Source organism: Brachyistius frenatus, unplaced genomic scaffold (genome assembly GCF_029030835.1).
Source record: "Brachyistius frenatus isolate BFR_SWC_R1_liver_20210118 unplaced genomic scaffold, ASM2903083v1 Contig_17, whole genome shotgun sequence".
In the NCBI taxonomy this organism is placed as follows: domain Eukaryota; kingdom Metazoa; phylum Chordata; class Actinopteri; family Embiotocidae; genus Brachyistius; species Brachyistius frenatus.
Genome location: NW_027210616.1, coordinates 4,814,807 through 4,831,636, shown reverse-complemented (window position 1 = coordinate 4,831,636; position 16,830 = coordinate 4,814,807). Strand labels below are relative to the sequence as shown.

General features: G+C 43.4%; 1 protein-coding gene across 1 annotated transcript in view; it reads right to left on the bottom strand.

Annotated features, from left to right (window-relative positions):
* The window catches only part of tsc22d3 (TSC22 domain family, member 3), a 35,489-nt gene extending 25,263 nt beyond the window's left edge, over positions 1-10,226 (bottom strand). Inside the window, exon 1 of the mRNA XM_069694507.1 lies at positions 9,500-10,226. Within this exon, the coding sequence (XP_069550608.1) occupies positions 9,500-9,840 (341 nt within the window). The 5' untranslated portion in view covers positions 9,841-10,226. The remainder of the gene's footprint in view (positions 1-9,499) is intronic.
* Positions 10,227-16,830: the final 6,604 nt, after the last annotated feature.

The following is a 16,830-nucleotide window of genomic DNA, read 5'->3' as shown; positions in this document are numbered from 1 at the left end:
ATGGAGAGAACGAAGAAAAAGACAGGGAGAAAAAAACAGAGAGAGAGAGGGAAGGGATGTGGCCAATAAGACAGAGGAGGACAAAGACAGTTGTGCAAACATGAAGCGTGATAGAGAAAAGGATTTAAATGGGTGGACGGTGCTGCTTCCCTTTTTTTGAAGTATCCCTCATTCTTTTTTAAGAGGGCGTCTTTTTTTCTTTCTTTTTTTTTTTTCACTTTTCAAAAGCGTTGTTTAGTGTCTGATATTCAGAGGTGGTGCACTCTTTTCATCACAAATGACATCCTGCTGTATGCTGTGTTAGTCAAGCAACGGAAAAATGTGGCTATCAGCAGAGTGGAGTTTATAATGTCAAAAGCACAGGTGCCTGCACACTGCTGCGAGTGGAGATCCTCCTCATTTTTTGACTTCGTATTTACTTTTCACGGACCTCCCGAAGGAATCCTTCCCCAAAAGTCTTGTTTGTTGCGCAGAGCGAAGCCTCATGAGTTTCACTACAAAGAATGTTCAAAAGAAACCACAACATTCTTCATGAATTTTTTCTACAAACTTTCAAACATCAATGACCTAAGCATCATTAAGGGACCGTTTTATATAATCCGTCCTGTAAATCATGTTTGCTTACAAATTCCATGCGATGACAGCCATTTCATAATTAATGAAAGTGGCGGCATCATTTCAAAATGACCTCTCCCTTCCTTCCGTGGGCGTTCCATCAGAGTGCCATCAAAATAAACTCAGAGACTTCAAACTTGCTTAACATAGCTATTGCATTTTACTGAGACACACATACCAGCACATAAATGCACCACTCAAGTAGGTCAAACTTCAGATGCGCGCTCTCATTGGAAGGCATGCATAGTAGTTTGTAAATGAACAGCAGTCAACCAAGAAATAACCAAGTAGGAAGTGAAGAAGCAGATGTGACGATGAAGAAGAGCGGGACGCTGCCGCTTCGTCGCCTGATCAACCAAAACCACCGGGCTCTTGAACGAACAGACAGCGGCTGGCGATTTAGCATCCTACCCATGCCAAACTCTGCAGACCACAACAGAGTAACGGACATCTTGTGTCTCTTTTTCATGCATCTAATCTTGCTCAGAAGACGCGTGTCGTCAGTTCCTTCCCATAGCTCTTGGAAGAGTTTCCCAGCAGCACAATGATCTTGAGGATTTGACTTGGTTGAGAATGTGTGTTACTTATAGATTCATAATCCAGCTCTGGTACGTACTGTGTCCGACACAGGACAAAAGAGCTTAGCTGGGTTCCGCTGTGGCGATGTGTCAACAACTGCATAATGCTATGGGTCACCTTTGTGGGCTACACTCCGCCGGTCTGTGTTTATGTGCGAGTGTGTCTGCGTTGTTGGAGCGTCTTACGTCTTCAGTCCAGTGGAAAATCTGAAACGACTAAGGTAGTCACCGGGTTTGGCAAAAGTTAAAGGACCTGCATGTACGCTCGTATGGCCGGAGCCACTCACACAGGAAGCCCAGTATACTGTATACGAACAGAAATTGACTAATTAACCTACAACGTGAAAAATACTTTTAATAAATCCTGACTGCCGTACACAGAACGACTTAACAACTTTTCATTTCGTAGCTATTATATATTTTGTTGAACATGTTTCAGTTGCCTTTCTTCTCTGCAATTTGGAAGAATCGGTTCTGCCACGTTAATAACTACACGCCACTGCTGGAAATGTAAACTTGCGAAAAACAGTCGCAGATTCCTTCATATAAAGTCCAAATCGTTTCTCAAAACAGATCGCTGTAGTTTTTAGCACAACTTTTCTGAAATAATAAGTAAATGGTTTATTTTGGGGATGAATTTTCAGCCTTGAAATGTATATGCTGGAAAATATTTATGGCACAGGACGGTGTATGAGGAGTACAGTGCTCATGTCCGTCGTGACGAAGGAACGTTGCGGGTCAATGTTTCGCACGGGTCATGCGTTTGGTCTGAACACGGCTTGAGAGAGCAGATTTTAAAAAAATGTTCAGGACATACGGTAGTCGTCGCTGAACTTGTATTTATGTACATAACAATATGTAACTTATCATAAATGTAGCGGGTCTGTTGCGGTATGACCACATATAGTAAAATTATGCTAATAACTGGGGGAGGGGAAGTTCAACATTTTCTGAGTCACAGTCATTTTCTGAAGGTTCTGTGCGTGGAGAGGAACTTTTGCCGAAACAAAACGCCCTGAAAGTGGAGAAACTGAAATGACAATCTGATGTTGTGTTTGTAATGTTGCTGGGGACAACTGAACAGCCAACCACAGCAGTGTTGGTAAAGAAAAGGCTTTACGCTGGCGGTTGCATTAACCTGCGGCGCAGGGTGTGCCTGTGGATTTCTGGGTTGACACACACTGATCTCTGTCTGCACGCACTGTGTGTGTGTGTGTTTGAGAGGCAAATGTCTGCGTGCTAAACTGTGCGCATTCGCCACTATAGTCGCCAACTTCATCATCACTTTACAGACGGCAGACAGTAGTCAACAAATTGGAGAGTATTCACATACACCTTCTGGCAAAAGCACCGAGGGCAGCCTATTAACACAGTTACAACACAACTAGGCAGTAAGTCAAGAGAGGTCCATTAAAAAGCCATTATTGTTCGTCCTTCTTTAACGTGGTCCCACAGCAATAAAATCAAAGCACAGGGTTTAATTTCCGGTGCAAAAACACTAAACATATGCCGACATGTTAGAGAAGGCGGTGGATTTATAATATCGTGAGTCAGGCCTTTGCTTCCAGAACGTCTCCTGTCGACATAGAAGTGGTCGAAGCATACGTTATTGAGGAACCTCATGAAAATGACCTTAAAACAAACACTTTTCACTGCTTTTTACTTCCTCCCATTGCGAAGGAATGACTTCCTTGAGCACCAGAGAAATGTTGTGACTTTTACCAGAGATATGCACAGACCTGCCTATATCTTAGTTCCACCAAACGTCAACAGCACGCTATTTATAGCAAGTCCGGGCTATGTTTTGTCTTGACTCCAGCCTCCTGTCTGACAGCTTACCTCTGACTGTTTCTCTATAGCTATCTCTCCCTCTCTGTCTCCCCTGACATTGCTCCGACCTCGCCCTTGTGGCCTTTGTTTGTCAGAGGTTGGTTCCTACGACTTGCCTGGCCATGAATCTGTTCTTCCACCCTCACATCCTTCCCTTTGCCCTCTTGCCAGTAATTCACTGTTGTGTACATCCGTATGTATCCCCTGCCGCCCGAAGTTCATGAAGTTTTTTCTCTCCTCAAACTTTTGTTGCCCCCCTCTCCCTCCCCCCCTTATACAAGAGATGGCAATTTGTTCTGTTCTTATTGCTGCAAATGAGAACACGGCTCAAAGAAAGTTCTGTCGTCAGAAATACCGCATTTGACATTTAGAAGCCTTTCATGTGGCCAACAACGGAATAGTTAGTCATGACATTGAAAACAGCATTTCATCTACCTCACACCTGTATTGTGATGTAGACTTTAGATTACAGTGTTTTCTCTTGAAGGAGTTTATGAATGGGAGAGATATGAAATTAGAATTTCAACACTTGTGCAGCAGTTTGTTTCTCATTGATCTCTATGCCTGTTACGGCTTGTAACAGGCTATGATAATTCAACAGAGGAGCTGCAATTGGGCTGTTTGTGATGAGCGTACCCTGCCCTCTGGAGAAAAAAATATTATATAATATAAATATGTAATTGATGTGGCAGGTAGGGCCAAATATATACAGCTATAAAGAATAAACAGTGTTTTGTTTTCATTATCCTGCATCTTTACATTGCTGACCGTGTGCTTCTATATCACCACAATGTTATCTGCAGAACAAGCCTGAACACACTGTGAGGACAGAAAGCAGATGTCATTTAATCACAACGTCACAAGATGCATGCTTTTGTAAAACTCCGAGAGGAGAATTTGTGACTTGTGATACTGAGATATATAAATATAATTTGACTTGGTCTGATATGATGAGTAAATCATCAAGCCTGCGAGGCAATCTAACATCCGGACTCAGGGGTGAAACAAGGTGCATTAAGATTCCTGCGCGAGTTCTCCAAAAGTGTGTGTTGCCTTCCGTGCAAATCTTTAGCCCTCAAAGACGGAGCAGGCAGAAGTGCGCTGTATTCAGTTCTGCACGGACAGATAAAAAGAAATTGTCAGGTGTGACCTGGCGCAGTGGTGCAATGGTTAGCATTGTCGCCTCACAGCAAAAAAGGTTCAGGGTTCGAATCCGGTCCTGGGACTTTCTGTGCAGAGTTTGCATGTTCTCCCTGTGCTTGCGTGGGTTCTCTCCGGGTACTCCGGCTTCCTCCCAACATCCAAAAACATGCACCTCAGGTTAATTCTAGAAATTGCCCTCAGGTGTGAATGGTCTTTGTTTCCGTCAGTCTCTCTGTGGCCCTGGGAGGGAGGCTGTAGCTCAGTCGGTAGAGTGGGTTGCGCACTAAAATTTAAAAAAAATTCCCCTTGGGGATTAATAAAGTAACTACCTAACCTAATCGGAAGGTTGGTGGTTCGGTCCCCAGCTCCTCCCGCCCACATGCCTAAGCGTCCCTGAGCAAGACACTCAACCCTAAAATTGCTCCCGATGGTGTGCCATCGGTATGTTGTAAGTCGCTTTGGATAAAAGCGTCAGCTAAATGAAGTGTAATGTAATAACCTGCATGGAAATTAACAAAACAGGTCACTCTGTGGGCACACCCAGGATTAAGATGGTATTAAATTCTTATTCTATTGAACTGTAGAGAAGTGTTCCACTGTTATGTACAGAAAACAGACTTGATGCAGGCTGAGATGGAATCTTTTCCGTGGTTGCAGAAGCTTATCCAGTATTTTCTGGTACACGCCTTGGTTTTGGTAAAGTTAAGGTTTGTTAAAATGTAAATTTCTATGGATTCCTGGATGGATTATACATGGCCAAGACACTTTCCATAACCACCTCAGTGGATCACTAAATATAGGCAGTCACTTCATAAACTTGGGTTTCTCGTAGCAAAGCAACATTGCGGTTTATATTTGGATCACAGAGTGGAGCTTTAAAGCCCATCAGGGTGTCTGACACAGCTGGATCCCGTCTCCACTCCATTGTAAGAGGATGAGGTTATGTTCAGTAGTCAATTGGACCAAAGCCAGCAGGCAGTGGTCATCTCAGGCCAGAGTGAGAAACTTTGAAGTAATGAGGTCTAGGGCTGCAAATTGTCAGAAGGATAAGTAGTCATGTCAGAACAGAAAATCAAACTCAGTCAGAGTTTCTTCTGTCAGAATCCTTTTTCTGCCTTTCTTTGCACAGTTTAATATAAAAACCACAAAGTGAGTGTGTGTGTGTGTGTGTGTGTGTGTGTGTGTGTGTGTGTGTGTGTGTGTGTGTGTGTGTGTACTTCACCCTCAACTCTCCTAGTCGGACAAAGAAATGAGAGGTTTTTTTTTAACCACGCAGGGAAATTCTTTCTCTTTTTCAGCCAACAGACCTGACCTAATGGATGAGCTTCTTGCCTACTCTGGTTTAGCAGCTTATTGTCATTTTAAACACTTTACCAGCAATATGTATTTGAAGTTCTTGCTGGCAGCTGCTATGAGTTCGAGACGGGAACATGAAAGTCTGCATACCTTTAATAGACAGATTGTTGTTATCTTGCCTAAAAATCCTGTCTGGAGGGAGAAAACTCCTCTTCAGCTCTGTCCTGTGGTCAGACTAGTGGCTTCTGTAGAGAAACAAACTCTTTTATGAGGTCTTTCACACTCTGTGACATCTTTTGTGCTGCCACCAGTTTTGAAGTTGTTCCCCCTTCGTGTTTTGACTGCTTATCGACAGACTGACTGACTGACTGCTCACAGACCCGAAGTCCTGTGATAAATGTTCGTGTCATCCCTGCAGGCACTTCAGGCCTCTTCACCCTGGCATGTGATGGTGTGTAGTGGCTGCTAAGTACTGACTGACTGCCTGTGGTGAAGGTGTGCAAAAGTGCCTTTCTTATTCCAGCCAACTGAAGCCCGCTAAGCCTCAAAGTAAATCAACACATTTCCTCTGGTTATATCCTGTGGAAATCACAGCTCTTGCCCCCCTTAGGCCTTTCTGGCTCGACCTCAAACACCAAATAGGACTTATGGCTTCAAATTCTCCTCTCAGCACATTTCTGTGACCCTTGAATCATTTACATAACAAGTTTTCTGGCCGCTGCCACTGGTTCATACTGATATTCAACAAGTGCAAAAGATGTCCTGGCATGCTTCCTTGGGCTATGCTGAACAATTTATCCTGTTAACAAGTGGCAAATGAGAATAATAGCTGCCAGGCAGACTGACCACCCAGGGTGAGGTCACAGAATAAACCTCAGCAAGGCTTTCATCAGAAGCCAGGCCTTCCCAAAGCGAAAAATGCACGTACTTCTGCAAACCTGATCTCGGTGAGGCAGCTTTCTTGCTTCAACTGACAGGATTAGACTGTGAGTACACGTGTGAATGAATGAGGGCGTTTGTGTTTCTGCATGAAAAAATTGCGAGGCTTCAGATTTGAAATCAATGTTTTAATCCTGTGAGAAAGCCTATCCATGAGAGCCACATGATCCATGTCTGTGATTCCCTCTTGAAATGGGAGGGTTTGGGTACAAAGTGTTCTGGCTAAAGAGTGTGTTTGTCAGGCAAACAGCTGAGCGGGAACAGACGGACGCTTAGTCACACTGGCCAAAGGCACAGGTACAGCCGCCTCTGCCTCGCAGCCCGAAATGGCAAAATTATTGGCAATTGTAGCCTCCTTTTTCTCCACTCCAGGAAGATGCAAGTCAAGCCTTAAGTCATATACATTTTATATAAAGGTTTCATTTAAAGTGTAGATGACTGAATAGAAAAGATTCAGATTTCAACACCGAGTTATTTCCTAATAATGGCATTATAATAAACTGTGAAAGCATGAAAGTATTAATGCCCTGATTACTGAAAGAAATGCACTAAGCTGCCATATATGCATGATGAAGTCTGAACTCCAAAGCAGAAAAACACCTCTTGTATAACAGTTGTAGCAGAGCCCTGCCAGCAGGCATTATTCAAGGTAAAGCAAACACTCACTCATCGGAACCTTTCCCAGTAGTCTAAATGCAAGTTGAAAATATTATCCAGAATTAAAACAGTTTGTTAGAAAAGGAGTACCAGCTGGAGCTGCAGTCCTAAAACCAGAGTTTCTTCAACTATTGTTCATCAGTGTGATAATGACACACTCGCGCTCTCGTAAAACAATCAAGAACAGGCTGTTCCTTCACTGAATTATGCAGCTCCACAGCAAACCCAATATCTCCTTAAAAAGTGTCCTATTAATGAGCACTTAAACAGCTGTTCTGCAACTTAACAGATGGAAAAATCAACTTAGAGTGGAAGTTTCTCCAAACAGCTTATATTTGATGTGTTATTGAGAGAGAAATTAGCACTGTTAAATAGTCTGTCGGGTATTAAAAACAATTCACATAAAAACTCACACAGCCTGAGAGTTTGTCACCGATAAGCTTTTACAGCCAAAAGCTACAAATATCGAGTTAAACCTTGCTGAGGTCTAATCATCGATGTCATCAGCCGCAGACCACAGTACATAGTTTTAATTCCACTTTACTGTCTGTACTTATGCAGCAAGATTCCCCCAGCACCAGATAAAAGCAGACTTATGGCACACAGCAAAGTAAAGGCAGGTTAAAACTTAACTTATTGGGATGTTCTGTGGCAGCCGGGCTTCTGGAAAAGTTTGATTAAATACTGATAGTGCACCTTGGCCAGAGAACATTACTGATATGATAACACCTATAAAATAACTGAATTAATGATAATGGTCACCTTTGCCTCGTTCATTTCAGGCAAACTTTATTGGGATCACAGATATTTTATCTGAAGAGATAGCGAAAGAATCTGGGTTTACCCGATATGCATTAATGTTGCTTACATTTGTTTTGATAAGAATTCACGTTCCAGAGGATGACTTATGTTAAAAAAAAAGTTTAATATGCACTTTAAAGCCCACTTTTTTTCACAGGCACTATTTTCACATGCATGTATTATTTCGTCTCCGTCTTATTTGTCTTTACCATAAATTGTTAAAGGAAGAAGAACTTCTTTTTTTTTAGGTATTTCACAACTGGAGTTGATAAATAAACTCAAAACAGAATTATCAAGAGTTTATAGGAAATAAAAACCATTGCATTACTTTAAGAAGACAAAAGAGGTGGTAAGATTGGAGCCAAATGTCAATTTTGATATCAAGACTCTGTTTGTACAGCGCCGTAAACACAAAAGACCCCTCATTTACTGTTATCATATGTCCTATGGAAGTCTGACACACACGTCATGATCCTTTAACACACATCTCTGTTTTACTGACACGGATGACAACAACTTGACGTTACATGACACTCAAAATTGACTTTTACAGTGATAACAAGTTTTTGTTATTTCAGTGTTCACGGCTATTTCCCCAAAGAATTCCACATTTTACGACTCCAATAAGAGATCGTACGTAATTACGTGCGGCTGGTTCGGGTTCAGAAGTGCAGCGACGGTCCAAACTGGAGTTGACTGCGAAGATGGTAACTGTTAATTTGAGGCTGAGGTCATTTGACAGAAGCTGCCAAACAAACTATCCAACTGGCAGCAAGTTTGTAGCTGGACATTCTCCTCCTCACAAACACTGCGAGGTGAGCTGCCAAACGTTGCTTTTTAAATGCTGTTTGGCAGAGACAGTGAAAGAGTAAGGCCAGATTTAATTGACCTCAAGCAATAAAAGATCATTTTAATTGAATCAATATGACCAAAAACTGTTGTTTTAGAATAACCTTGTGTTTTTGGAGGGCATTCTTTTTGGGTTAGGTTTTGTTTACTTCTGTTCTCTGCCATTTATTTTTTAACCACACAGTGCTTAGCTATTTAGCTCTTTTCAACCTATGGGAACTTTCCCTTCTCAGTTATTGTATATCTAACAAATTATTGCGGTTAAACCGAGTAATCTCATAAAAGAAAAACGTCATATATCATTCGTAATGGTCAATATGTTATGTAACATATGCTGCATGAAAGACATGTTCGTGTAGATGTAGAAAGACACTAAGAGGTGCATACATACTGTGTGTGTGTGTGTGTGTGTGTATATATATATATATACACATACATACATACATTTTTCAGGGACAAAGACACACCTAAATTAAACCTGACTATCCAATCCCAGCCTACACTTAATCCTTGACTAAACATTTATGTCAGCATTTTCAGAGTTCCAAGAAACCCGATTAGTTTCCAGTCACCATCTGGTTCATCTAAACAAAACATGCTCCTCGTATTCTGATTGGATTTGACAAGTAGATCCACTAATGAAAAGGTAGACTTTGTACTGAATGTGCCTTAAGAGGGATAAAGACTAACATTAAGTTCAAGTTTCATATTCAAATTAAAGACCCTTTAGGTTCAGTTGTTAGCTTGTCAGATAAGCATGGACCTATCAAATTAGCAAACAACAGACCTACCTGTGAAAGAAGAGCAATATAGACAGCATTGTCTGATCAATGTTGCTGTTGCAGATCCCCTCGTTGAGCAGGAAGCATGGGTCCCTCACCACCGACTCCAGGGAGTCCTGCCTCATGATGTTGTTCAGCTTGTCGGTGTTTAGGTTCTGGTACATCAGCTGGTTGCGGAGCTGGCGGAAGTGATTCACACTGGGGCTGGTGGGGCTTCCCAGCAGGCCCCCCGAAGAACCGAGGCCCTGAGCCGGACTGCTGGATATGGACTCATCACAGCCATTGGCCAGGTCCAGGCAGCAGCTGCAGCAGTCCAGGCCGATGGGCGAGCGGCAGTCATCATCTGACATTTTGGAGGGCAGGTGGCTGAAAAGGAAAGGTGCCCAGGGCAGGTGCAGGAGTTTCAGTAGAGGATGACACAGACCGAGGTGTAAAAACGGTCGACAAAGTGAAAGAGCCAACTGTCAGTAACAGGGTGTGTTCCTCAGCTCTGACAGACACACGGACAGGCAGCCTGGACCAGCCTTGTGTGCCGTCCTGCCTCCACTGCGGGGCCAGGAGGGCTAAATGGCAGGTTGAGTTCCTCCCTGAGAAGTGCAGTCACGCTGGGCCACTCTGCCTGCTTCTGTCCCTGAGTTTCCCCTCCTGCGGCTCTGCTGCGTTTAGCCTTTTGTTCGGGGCCGACGCTGCGGCAATGTGTTGCTACTGTGGCAGGATGAAGAGTGAACACAGCGCGCGCACACACACACACACACACTCTCGCACCGATTCAGCAGGAGTCCGCTTGAAAGCAAAACCCAGAAGCTGTTTGCTGCTTATCACTTTTTTCCCTGGACTTTTTTTTTTTTTTTTTTTTTCTTTGGTTGGCGTGCCTAGAGCCAGGGGGAGGGAGCGAAAGCAGAGGGAGGGAAGGAGACGGAGAGGGTGGGGAAACCCCTCTGATTGGTAAGAAGCATCGCCGGCTGCACGCACTGGGCCCTCCTCTTTTTCTTTTTGCAGGCCTAGACGTGGGCGCATTCGCGGTAGAAGAGGGAACTAGATGGAGGGGGGAGTGAAGCCTCAGAGCATGCTTGAAACATGTGCAGCCCGGCCAGCTCCACCCTGCCATGCTGACAGCCCGAGGAGTGTCTGAGTGAGGGAGGCTGCAGGAACACACGCAAAGCCATGATAGCAAAGCCATGATAACACGTCTCGTGCTAATTTCTGAAAGAAAAAAAAAAAAAAAATGAATTCATGTTTCCAGTAGATGAGAGTTTCCTACACTGCATCATACATACTTTACGGAAATGTTTCCGAGTTTGTGCACTTTCATCCATTTTGCCTGCTTCTCTTGAATCCCTTTATAGTAGCGTCATATGCTTTTGAACTCTGATTTCCTATTTTAGAACAGAATGAACAGCCATGAAGACTATCACACAGGATTTTTCTTTAAACAGTTGTTTTCATGTTGTCTCTCTGTCTGTGTGGATGTCTTCTGGGTGTGTTTGTTTTATCCCCAAATCCAAACGCATACAGCTGAACTGAATTAAAAACCCGAGGTCACTGTGTGAATGCAAATGGTTGTCTGCGTTTGTGCTGAACAGGGCCACCTGCCCTCCCTTCTACCTCCCTTCTTGCCTCAGGTGAACTGGCACAGCCTCCTTCCCCCATGCAGCACACGTAGGTAGGCCGCTAAGGAAAGACAATAGAAATACTGTTCACGTGCATGTGTGCGATTCTGTTTGTGTGTCAGTGAGAGCCCGTGTTCTTTCACTCACTTTGTAAACAGAAACGTTATCTTATCAGGCCTCCTCTGTGTTGAATAACAATTTTGACAATTTCCATATCTGTCCCCAAATAGTTTTGGATTGCGCAAGAGTGAGTCGTGACCTCCAGACGAGTGTTTCACAAGCCCCGGTGGTAAATACGAGGACAATGTCATTCCAGCCACGTCGGCGCTCCGGGGGGAAGGCACTGCCGAGAGCCTGACCCTGACTCCGGCCACTGACCAACAAGTGCGCTGCATGCTGTTTACAGATGGCCACTCGCGCAAGAACACAACACACCAGGATAATTACAAATAACGCGTCTTACATGCTGCTGTTCCTGCTGCAGTAAAAATGTCACACCGCCTATTGTTGAGAAGCAGAGGGATCAATTAAGCAGAGAAAATGACTGACTATTGCTTTATTGAGTGTGTAATAATGTCCTCAGGCAGACGGGCTGCTACAGTTTGATGGAAAGACTGGGCTTGTGGACTAATTTGGATAGAAGCTGCCATCTACTGGACAACGGGTAGTATAGTCAGCGATGGACACGTCTGTCAGCATTATGACATTTTCACCTAATAATCATAAATAAATATTCAAAATATTGTTCTGATTTTATTGTTATCATGTTAGTTTTATTTATAGGTGTTATTTTAATTTTTATTCCACCTCAAACATGACAAAATCCCCTCCTAAAAAGTTATCTTCATTGACACTGGTCTAATATGTCAGTGGATTAAGGTGGTTTTATAATTCTTATTGTAGATCATCATTTGCGTTGGTTAATGTGGCACGTTCTCACAAAGTCAACCTTCTTATCGGTGCACGTAGGCTCACAGCTACGTGACAAGCTTCATCAAAGTTCGAAAGCAGTGAAACTATGACAACAGTTTAAGAAACCAAAAACAATGATAGAAATTAGAAATGACAAAAAATAGACACGACAACAGACAGACCAATGTCATTGAACAAATACTTCAGTAGGAAACAAGGGGACTAAATTCACAGCAGCATACTCACCGTCAGTTCAGTTCCATTGTCTCTCATGCCAGGACGAAACAAATTACTACCCGTCCAAGATCAACATTCGGACAATTATTTGTCATTTAGGAAACATTACATATTCAGTTTCTTGCTAAGCATTACATTAGAAGATGTATTCCACACATGTATAAGGCTAGAGCCAGCAGTCAGAGAACTGGCAAACTTAAACTTTGTCTACTAGCACCATCGTAGTTCACAGACTAAAATATTATATCAACAAATACTTTTTTTTTAGGGAACGTTAAGGGTGTGGCAGCTTTTTACCAGTACACCAGCAGAGCCTGAGGGATTTACTGCTCCCAGACAAGAAATATGCTGTGGCAGACTGAAACAGTGAAGAAGTGGGTTTACACATCAGTTTTTGTACAGATTTTCGATTTACCAAACAAACATGCGAGATCCAACGCTTGGCCAGAAAACACAAAATCATGTTTCCCAAAACGTCCTTTAAGTCCCCATAAGACACACGAAGCACAACATGTAGTTAACAAAGCAAATGAACACACACGCAGAAACAGAAAGAGGAAAAGCAAAAGAGGAAAACATATCAGGTGTTACTTCAAATGTTGCATTAGTAACTCCTATCAAGAAAACTGATTCTACTAAATCATCAATCACAACAGAGTATCGAGATAACGTTTGAACCAAGGCTTCTACGAAGTAGACAAAACAACCTTTATATAAAAAAAATAAATAAAAAAAAAAAAAAATAAAAGCAACAATATAAGTTAACCCGCAGCTGCTTTGGAACAAGCCGATTTTGCAAAAAAAAAAAAAGACAGAATTTGCTGCTTTCAAAAGACAATGCAGACAATCAATTTTCATCTACCGGCACAATCTGCTTACACTTGACGGTTACATGAGGATGGAGCAATGACAACACCAGAGATGTCCTTTTGCTTATGCTATGGGGTTGCTCAAACATTTAGGGATTTTCCATTAAATGTGCTGGTCGCCACAGTTTCATTTCTACTGCGACGTACAAACACCTCGAATCAACAGCACTCGGCTCCACAGACGTGATGTTTCAATGAATGGGCACGTTAGGCCGCACGTGTGCCAACACCACCGAAGGGGAAAAATAATTTAAATAAAAATAAAAAAAATCACGCACTTACCATTAGACATCTTCATAACAAAACAAGGTGTCCGTCGTGGTTGAGTGCGAAGGTATCACTGTTTTTTGGGGGTTTTTTTTGCAGGTGTCCGCGTCCTCTCAGTGGTAATAGCCAAACAGCGCAGGTTACTCGTTCCCGAGTCTCCACTGCTTCGCAGGTCGTATGTTCTCAAAAACGCCGTGATATTGATCCAAACAAACAAACTGTTTAACAAATGCTGTATTTTTTTTTTTGGACATCGAGCCGCCCTGCGCCCTCTTTGGGAATCTTGGCAAATGCGTAATACAAATCTAGCATACTTAGCCCAGACCTATTTACATCACCTTCAATGAGCCATGATGGTGTCACAGCCGTTTAGAGGTTTTTAATTGAGTCTCCGCACTCGGACGTGTATGAGGTGTAAAAAAAAAAAAAAAAAAAAAAAGACAATTAGTATATGTTCGCGTTTCTAATGCTAAGTTACCAGAAGATTCGTCCTGACAAAAACAGGAAGTGGAAGTGAGATCAAAAGTTCAATGAGCCCATTGACATCACCTGTGTTGGCTTTCTGCTTTTCTGTCTAAAAATAGCTGGTCTGTGTTTAAGGTATATTTATAAAAAAAAAACAAAAAAAATTGTAATATGATAAATTATTATATTTGTGTAGTATAAATTATAAATAAACCAAGGAAATGTCCTGGGAAAGTAAGAGGGTGGCAACCTAATGTGAAATCAGGGAAATTTGACTACTTGACTACTTGACTATCCTCATCTTGGACAACCTGGCCTGCCCATCTAAACTGAAAAACTGATTGCACCTCAGGCATGTCAATCAAAGCAGCCACGCCCTCAAACAGGCTGCTTTTTAAGACTTGATATCTAATTAATTATGGAATTACTTCCAAATGGACAGCAAGAACACTCATCAGACGTGACTTTAGTGAATGACACCAAAACGACTTGCAGAAAAAAGTGTACTGACTTTGTATTTCATGACAATGAAGTTGAATGGGAATCTACCAGCGTCTTTTTTGGAGCTGGCCCCTAGCGGCCATCAGTGGCATTGCAATTTAGGACACTTCCACATTGACTTCTTTTTTCGGACCCAGAAGCTATGTCCATTTTTGCATAGTCAGAAGGGCTGTCATTGAAGTACCAAACCCCGAGCTACTTCCTGGTGCCACCTGTGGGCTTAAATGAGATAGCCTAGACTGACTCTAACTGCTAAGTGTCACTACAAAGTGTTGTTTAAATTTTAAAAGGTAAAAAAGATCGAGGTCAATTTCAGGAAAACCTTTTCAGATTGAACCTCACTGCCAGCTGCAAATGTGTAATACATATGGTCTCGGTTCTCTGCTGGCATGTTTTGGGAGAAAATTTTGTCCCTAGAAATAAAGACTGCGCTTAGCTAAATGATGTGGACAGTTTGTATGAAATATTAATTTAAGGAGAATTGCCTTTTACAGACACACTCCCACAGCTGTCTAAACTAGGTCAGTGAAACTAGGATAGTGGAAGCTCTTTGCTATCAGTGGCACATTCCTAAAATCTGTCCAAATAATACTGATAAGTGCATCCAGTCTGCAAGGCACATGACCACAGTTTGTTCTCGAGTGCAATTAGCAGACACACCAGGGATAAAGGTTGTAATGATTTTAATAAGGTCTTTAATAATCTCTACATGTTTATCATGGGCATTTAAATTGTAACATCCTTTGAGCAACTGAACACTGAAAAAAAAAAGAAGGCTAAAATGCTATTAAATATCAAGGCTGCAATTAAAAAGGGAAAACAAGGGTATTTTGCTGTTTTTTTTCATAAACCAAATGGTCTTTAGACTCTGCCATGCAAAGACGTTGTTTCCTCTGTTTGACGTATTACAGGAACCCCATGGAGATTTGCCTGTAATTAGTTTAAAAAGTGCTAACCTTTACACGGTTGTGTATGGATTGGCCTTAAAGTAGTATGAGAGAACTCACACAGCACCGGGACAAAGTTGTATTTGGTTCTTTTCCCAGCATGCCATAAGTTATGAGAAGTGGAATTATGGCTTATTTACTGGATGGAATTTTTAAAGGCTGCCAGTTATCAAAGTCTGGCATCAGGGTAAGTCAGAGCATGTCTCATTTTTGCCCATGATTTAACCATAATATGAAGCATTTCTCTGCAGGCTTTGCTATAATGAATTATTTCTGCTTGTGTCCCTAAATGTCCTGTAGGAACACTTTAAGAAATTGTGTAATATGGCCATTAATCAAGACTTCAGTGATTTATGCAATAATTTCCTGGCATTAAAACGGGTTGTCTTTCAAGACAAAGATTACATCATCATTTCTAACCAGTCGAGAGCAAAGTACGTTCTGAACTGCAATAGCATTCCTACAGAGGACATGTCCTAGTTTAGATGGTACAAAGTCCCTCAGACAACATGAAGGTCAGACTGAACAGGCTCAGTATCACAACTGCACTACATGGTACATTCAGATGGTGATCCCTAATTAATGACAAATCCTGAATAATCATTAAAGTTGCCTGAGCACAAATAGTTTAGAGCAGAAGTCAAAATGTTGCTTCTGGGACATTTTGGACGACTGGCAAACAGTTTAAAACCTGCTCTTGCTATTTGGTATTTGTAATGTCTTGATATATTTTAGGATTTATATGACATAATCAGTGCAAATATGGAAAATATGATAGCAACACATCACTTACATGATGAGGATGATCTTCATTATACAATTGAGCAACACACTATACTGAGATTTGAAAAGCATCTGGCAAATTCAGGCCTATTTTTAAATACTCAGTGTAGAAAACATTTGAGAGAATCCAACCCCTTTCTGTATGAGTGACCAAAGGTGGTTTTAATAGGAGAGTAACAAATCCTGTAGCTGATTTACGGTCATATGAGATGTCGGGGTTGAGATTTTCACATTGTTGCGAGGCTCATCCTCAACATGGCTGTGTGAACTAATCACATTTATCTGTCACTGAAAGAAAGGTTGATGGAGAAGTTGTGAGAGTAATAACAGGTGGGGGGGGGGGGGGGGGGGGGGGGGGGGGGGGGGGGGGGGGGGGGGGGGGGGGGGGGGGGGGGGGGGGGGGGGGGGGGGGGGGGGGGGGGGGGGGGGGGGGGGGGGGGGGGGGGGGGGGGGGGGGGGGGGGGGGGGGGGGGGGGGGGGGGGGGGGGGGGGGGGGGGGGGGGGGGGGGGGGGGGGGGGGGGGGGGGGGGGGGGGGGGGGGGGGGGGGGGGGGGGGGGGGGGGGGGGGGGGGGGGGGGGGGGGGGGGGGGGGGGGGGGGGGGGGGGGGGGGGGGGGGGGGGGGGGGGGGGGGGGGGGGGGGGGGGGGGGGGGGGGGGGGGGGGGGGGGGGGGGGGGGGGGGGGGGGGGGGGGGGGGGGGGGGGGGGGGGGGGGGGGGGGGGGGGGGGGGGGGGGGGGGGGGGGGGGGGG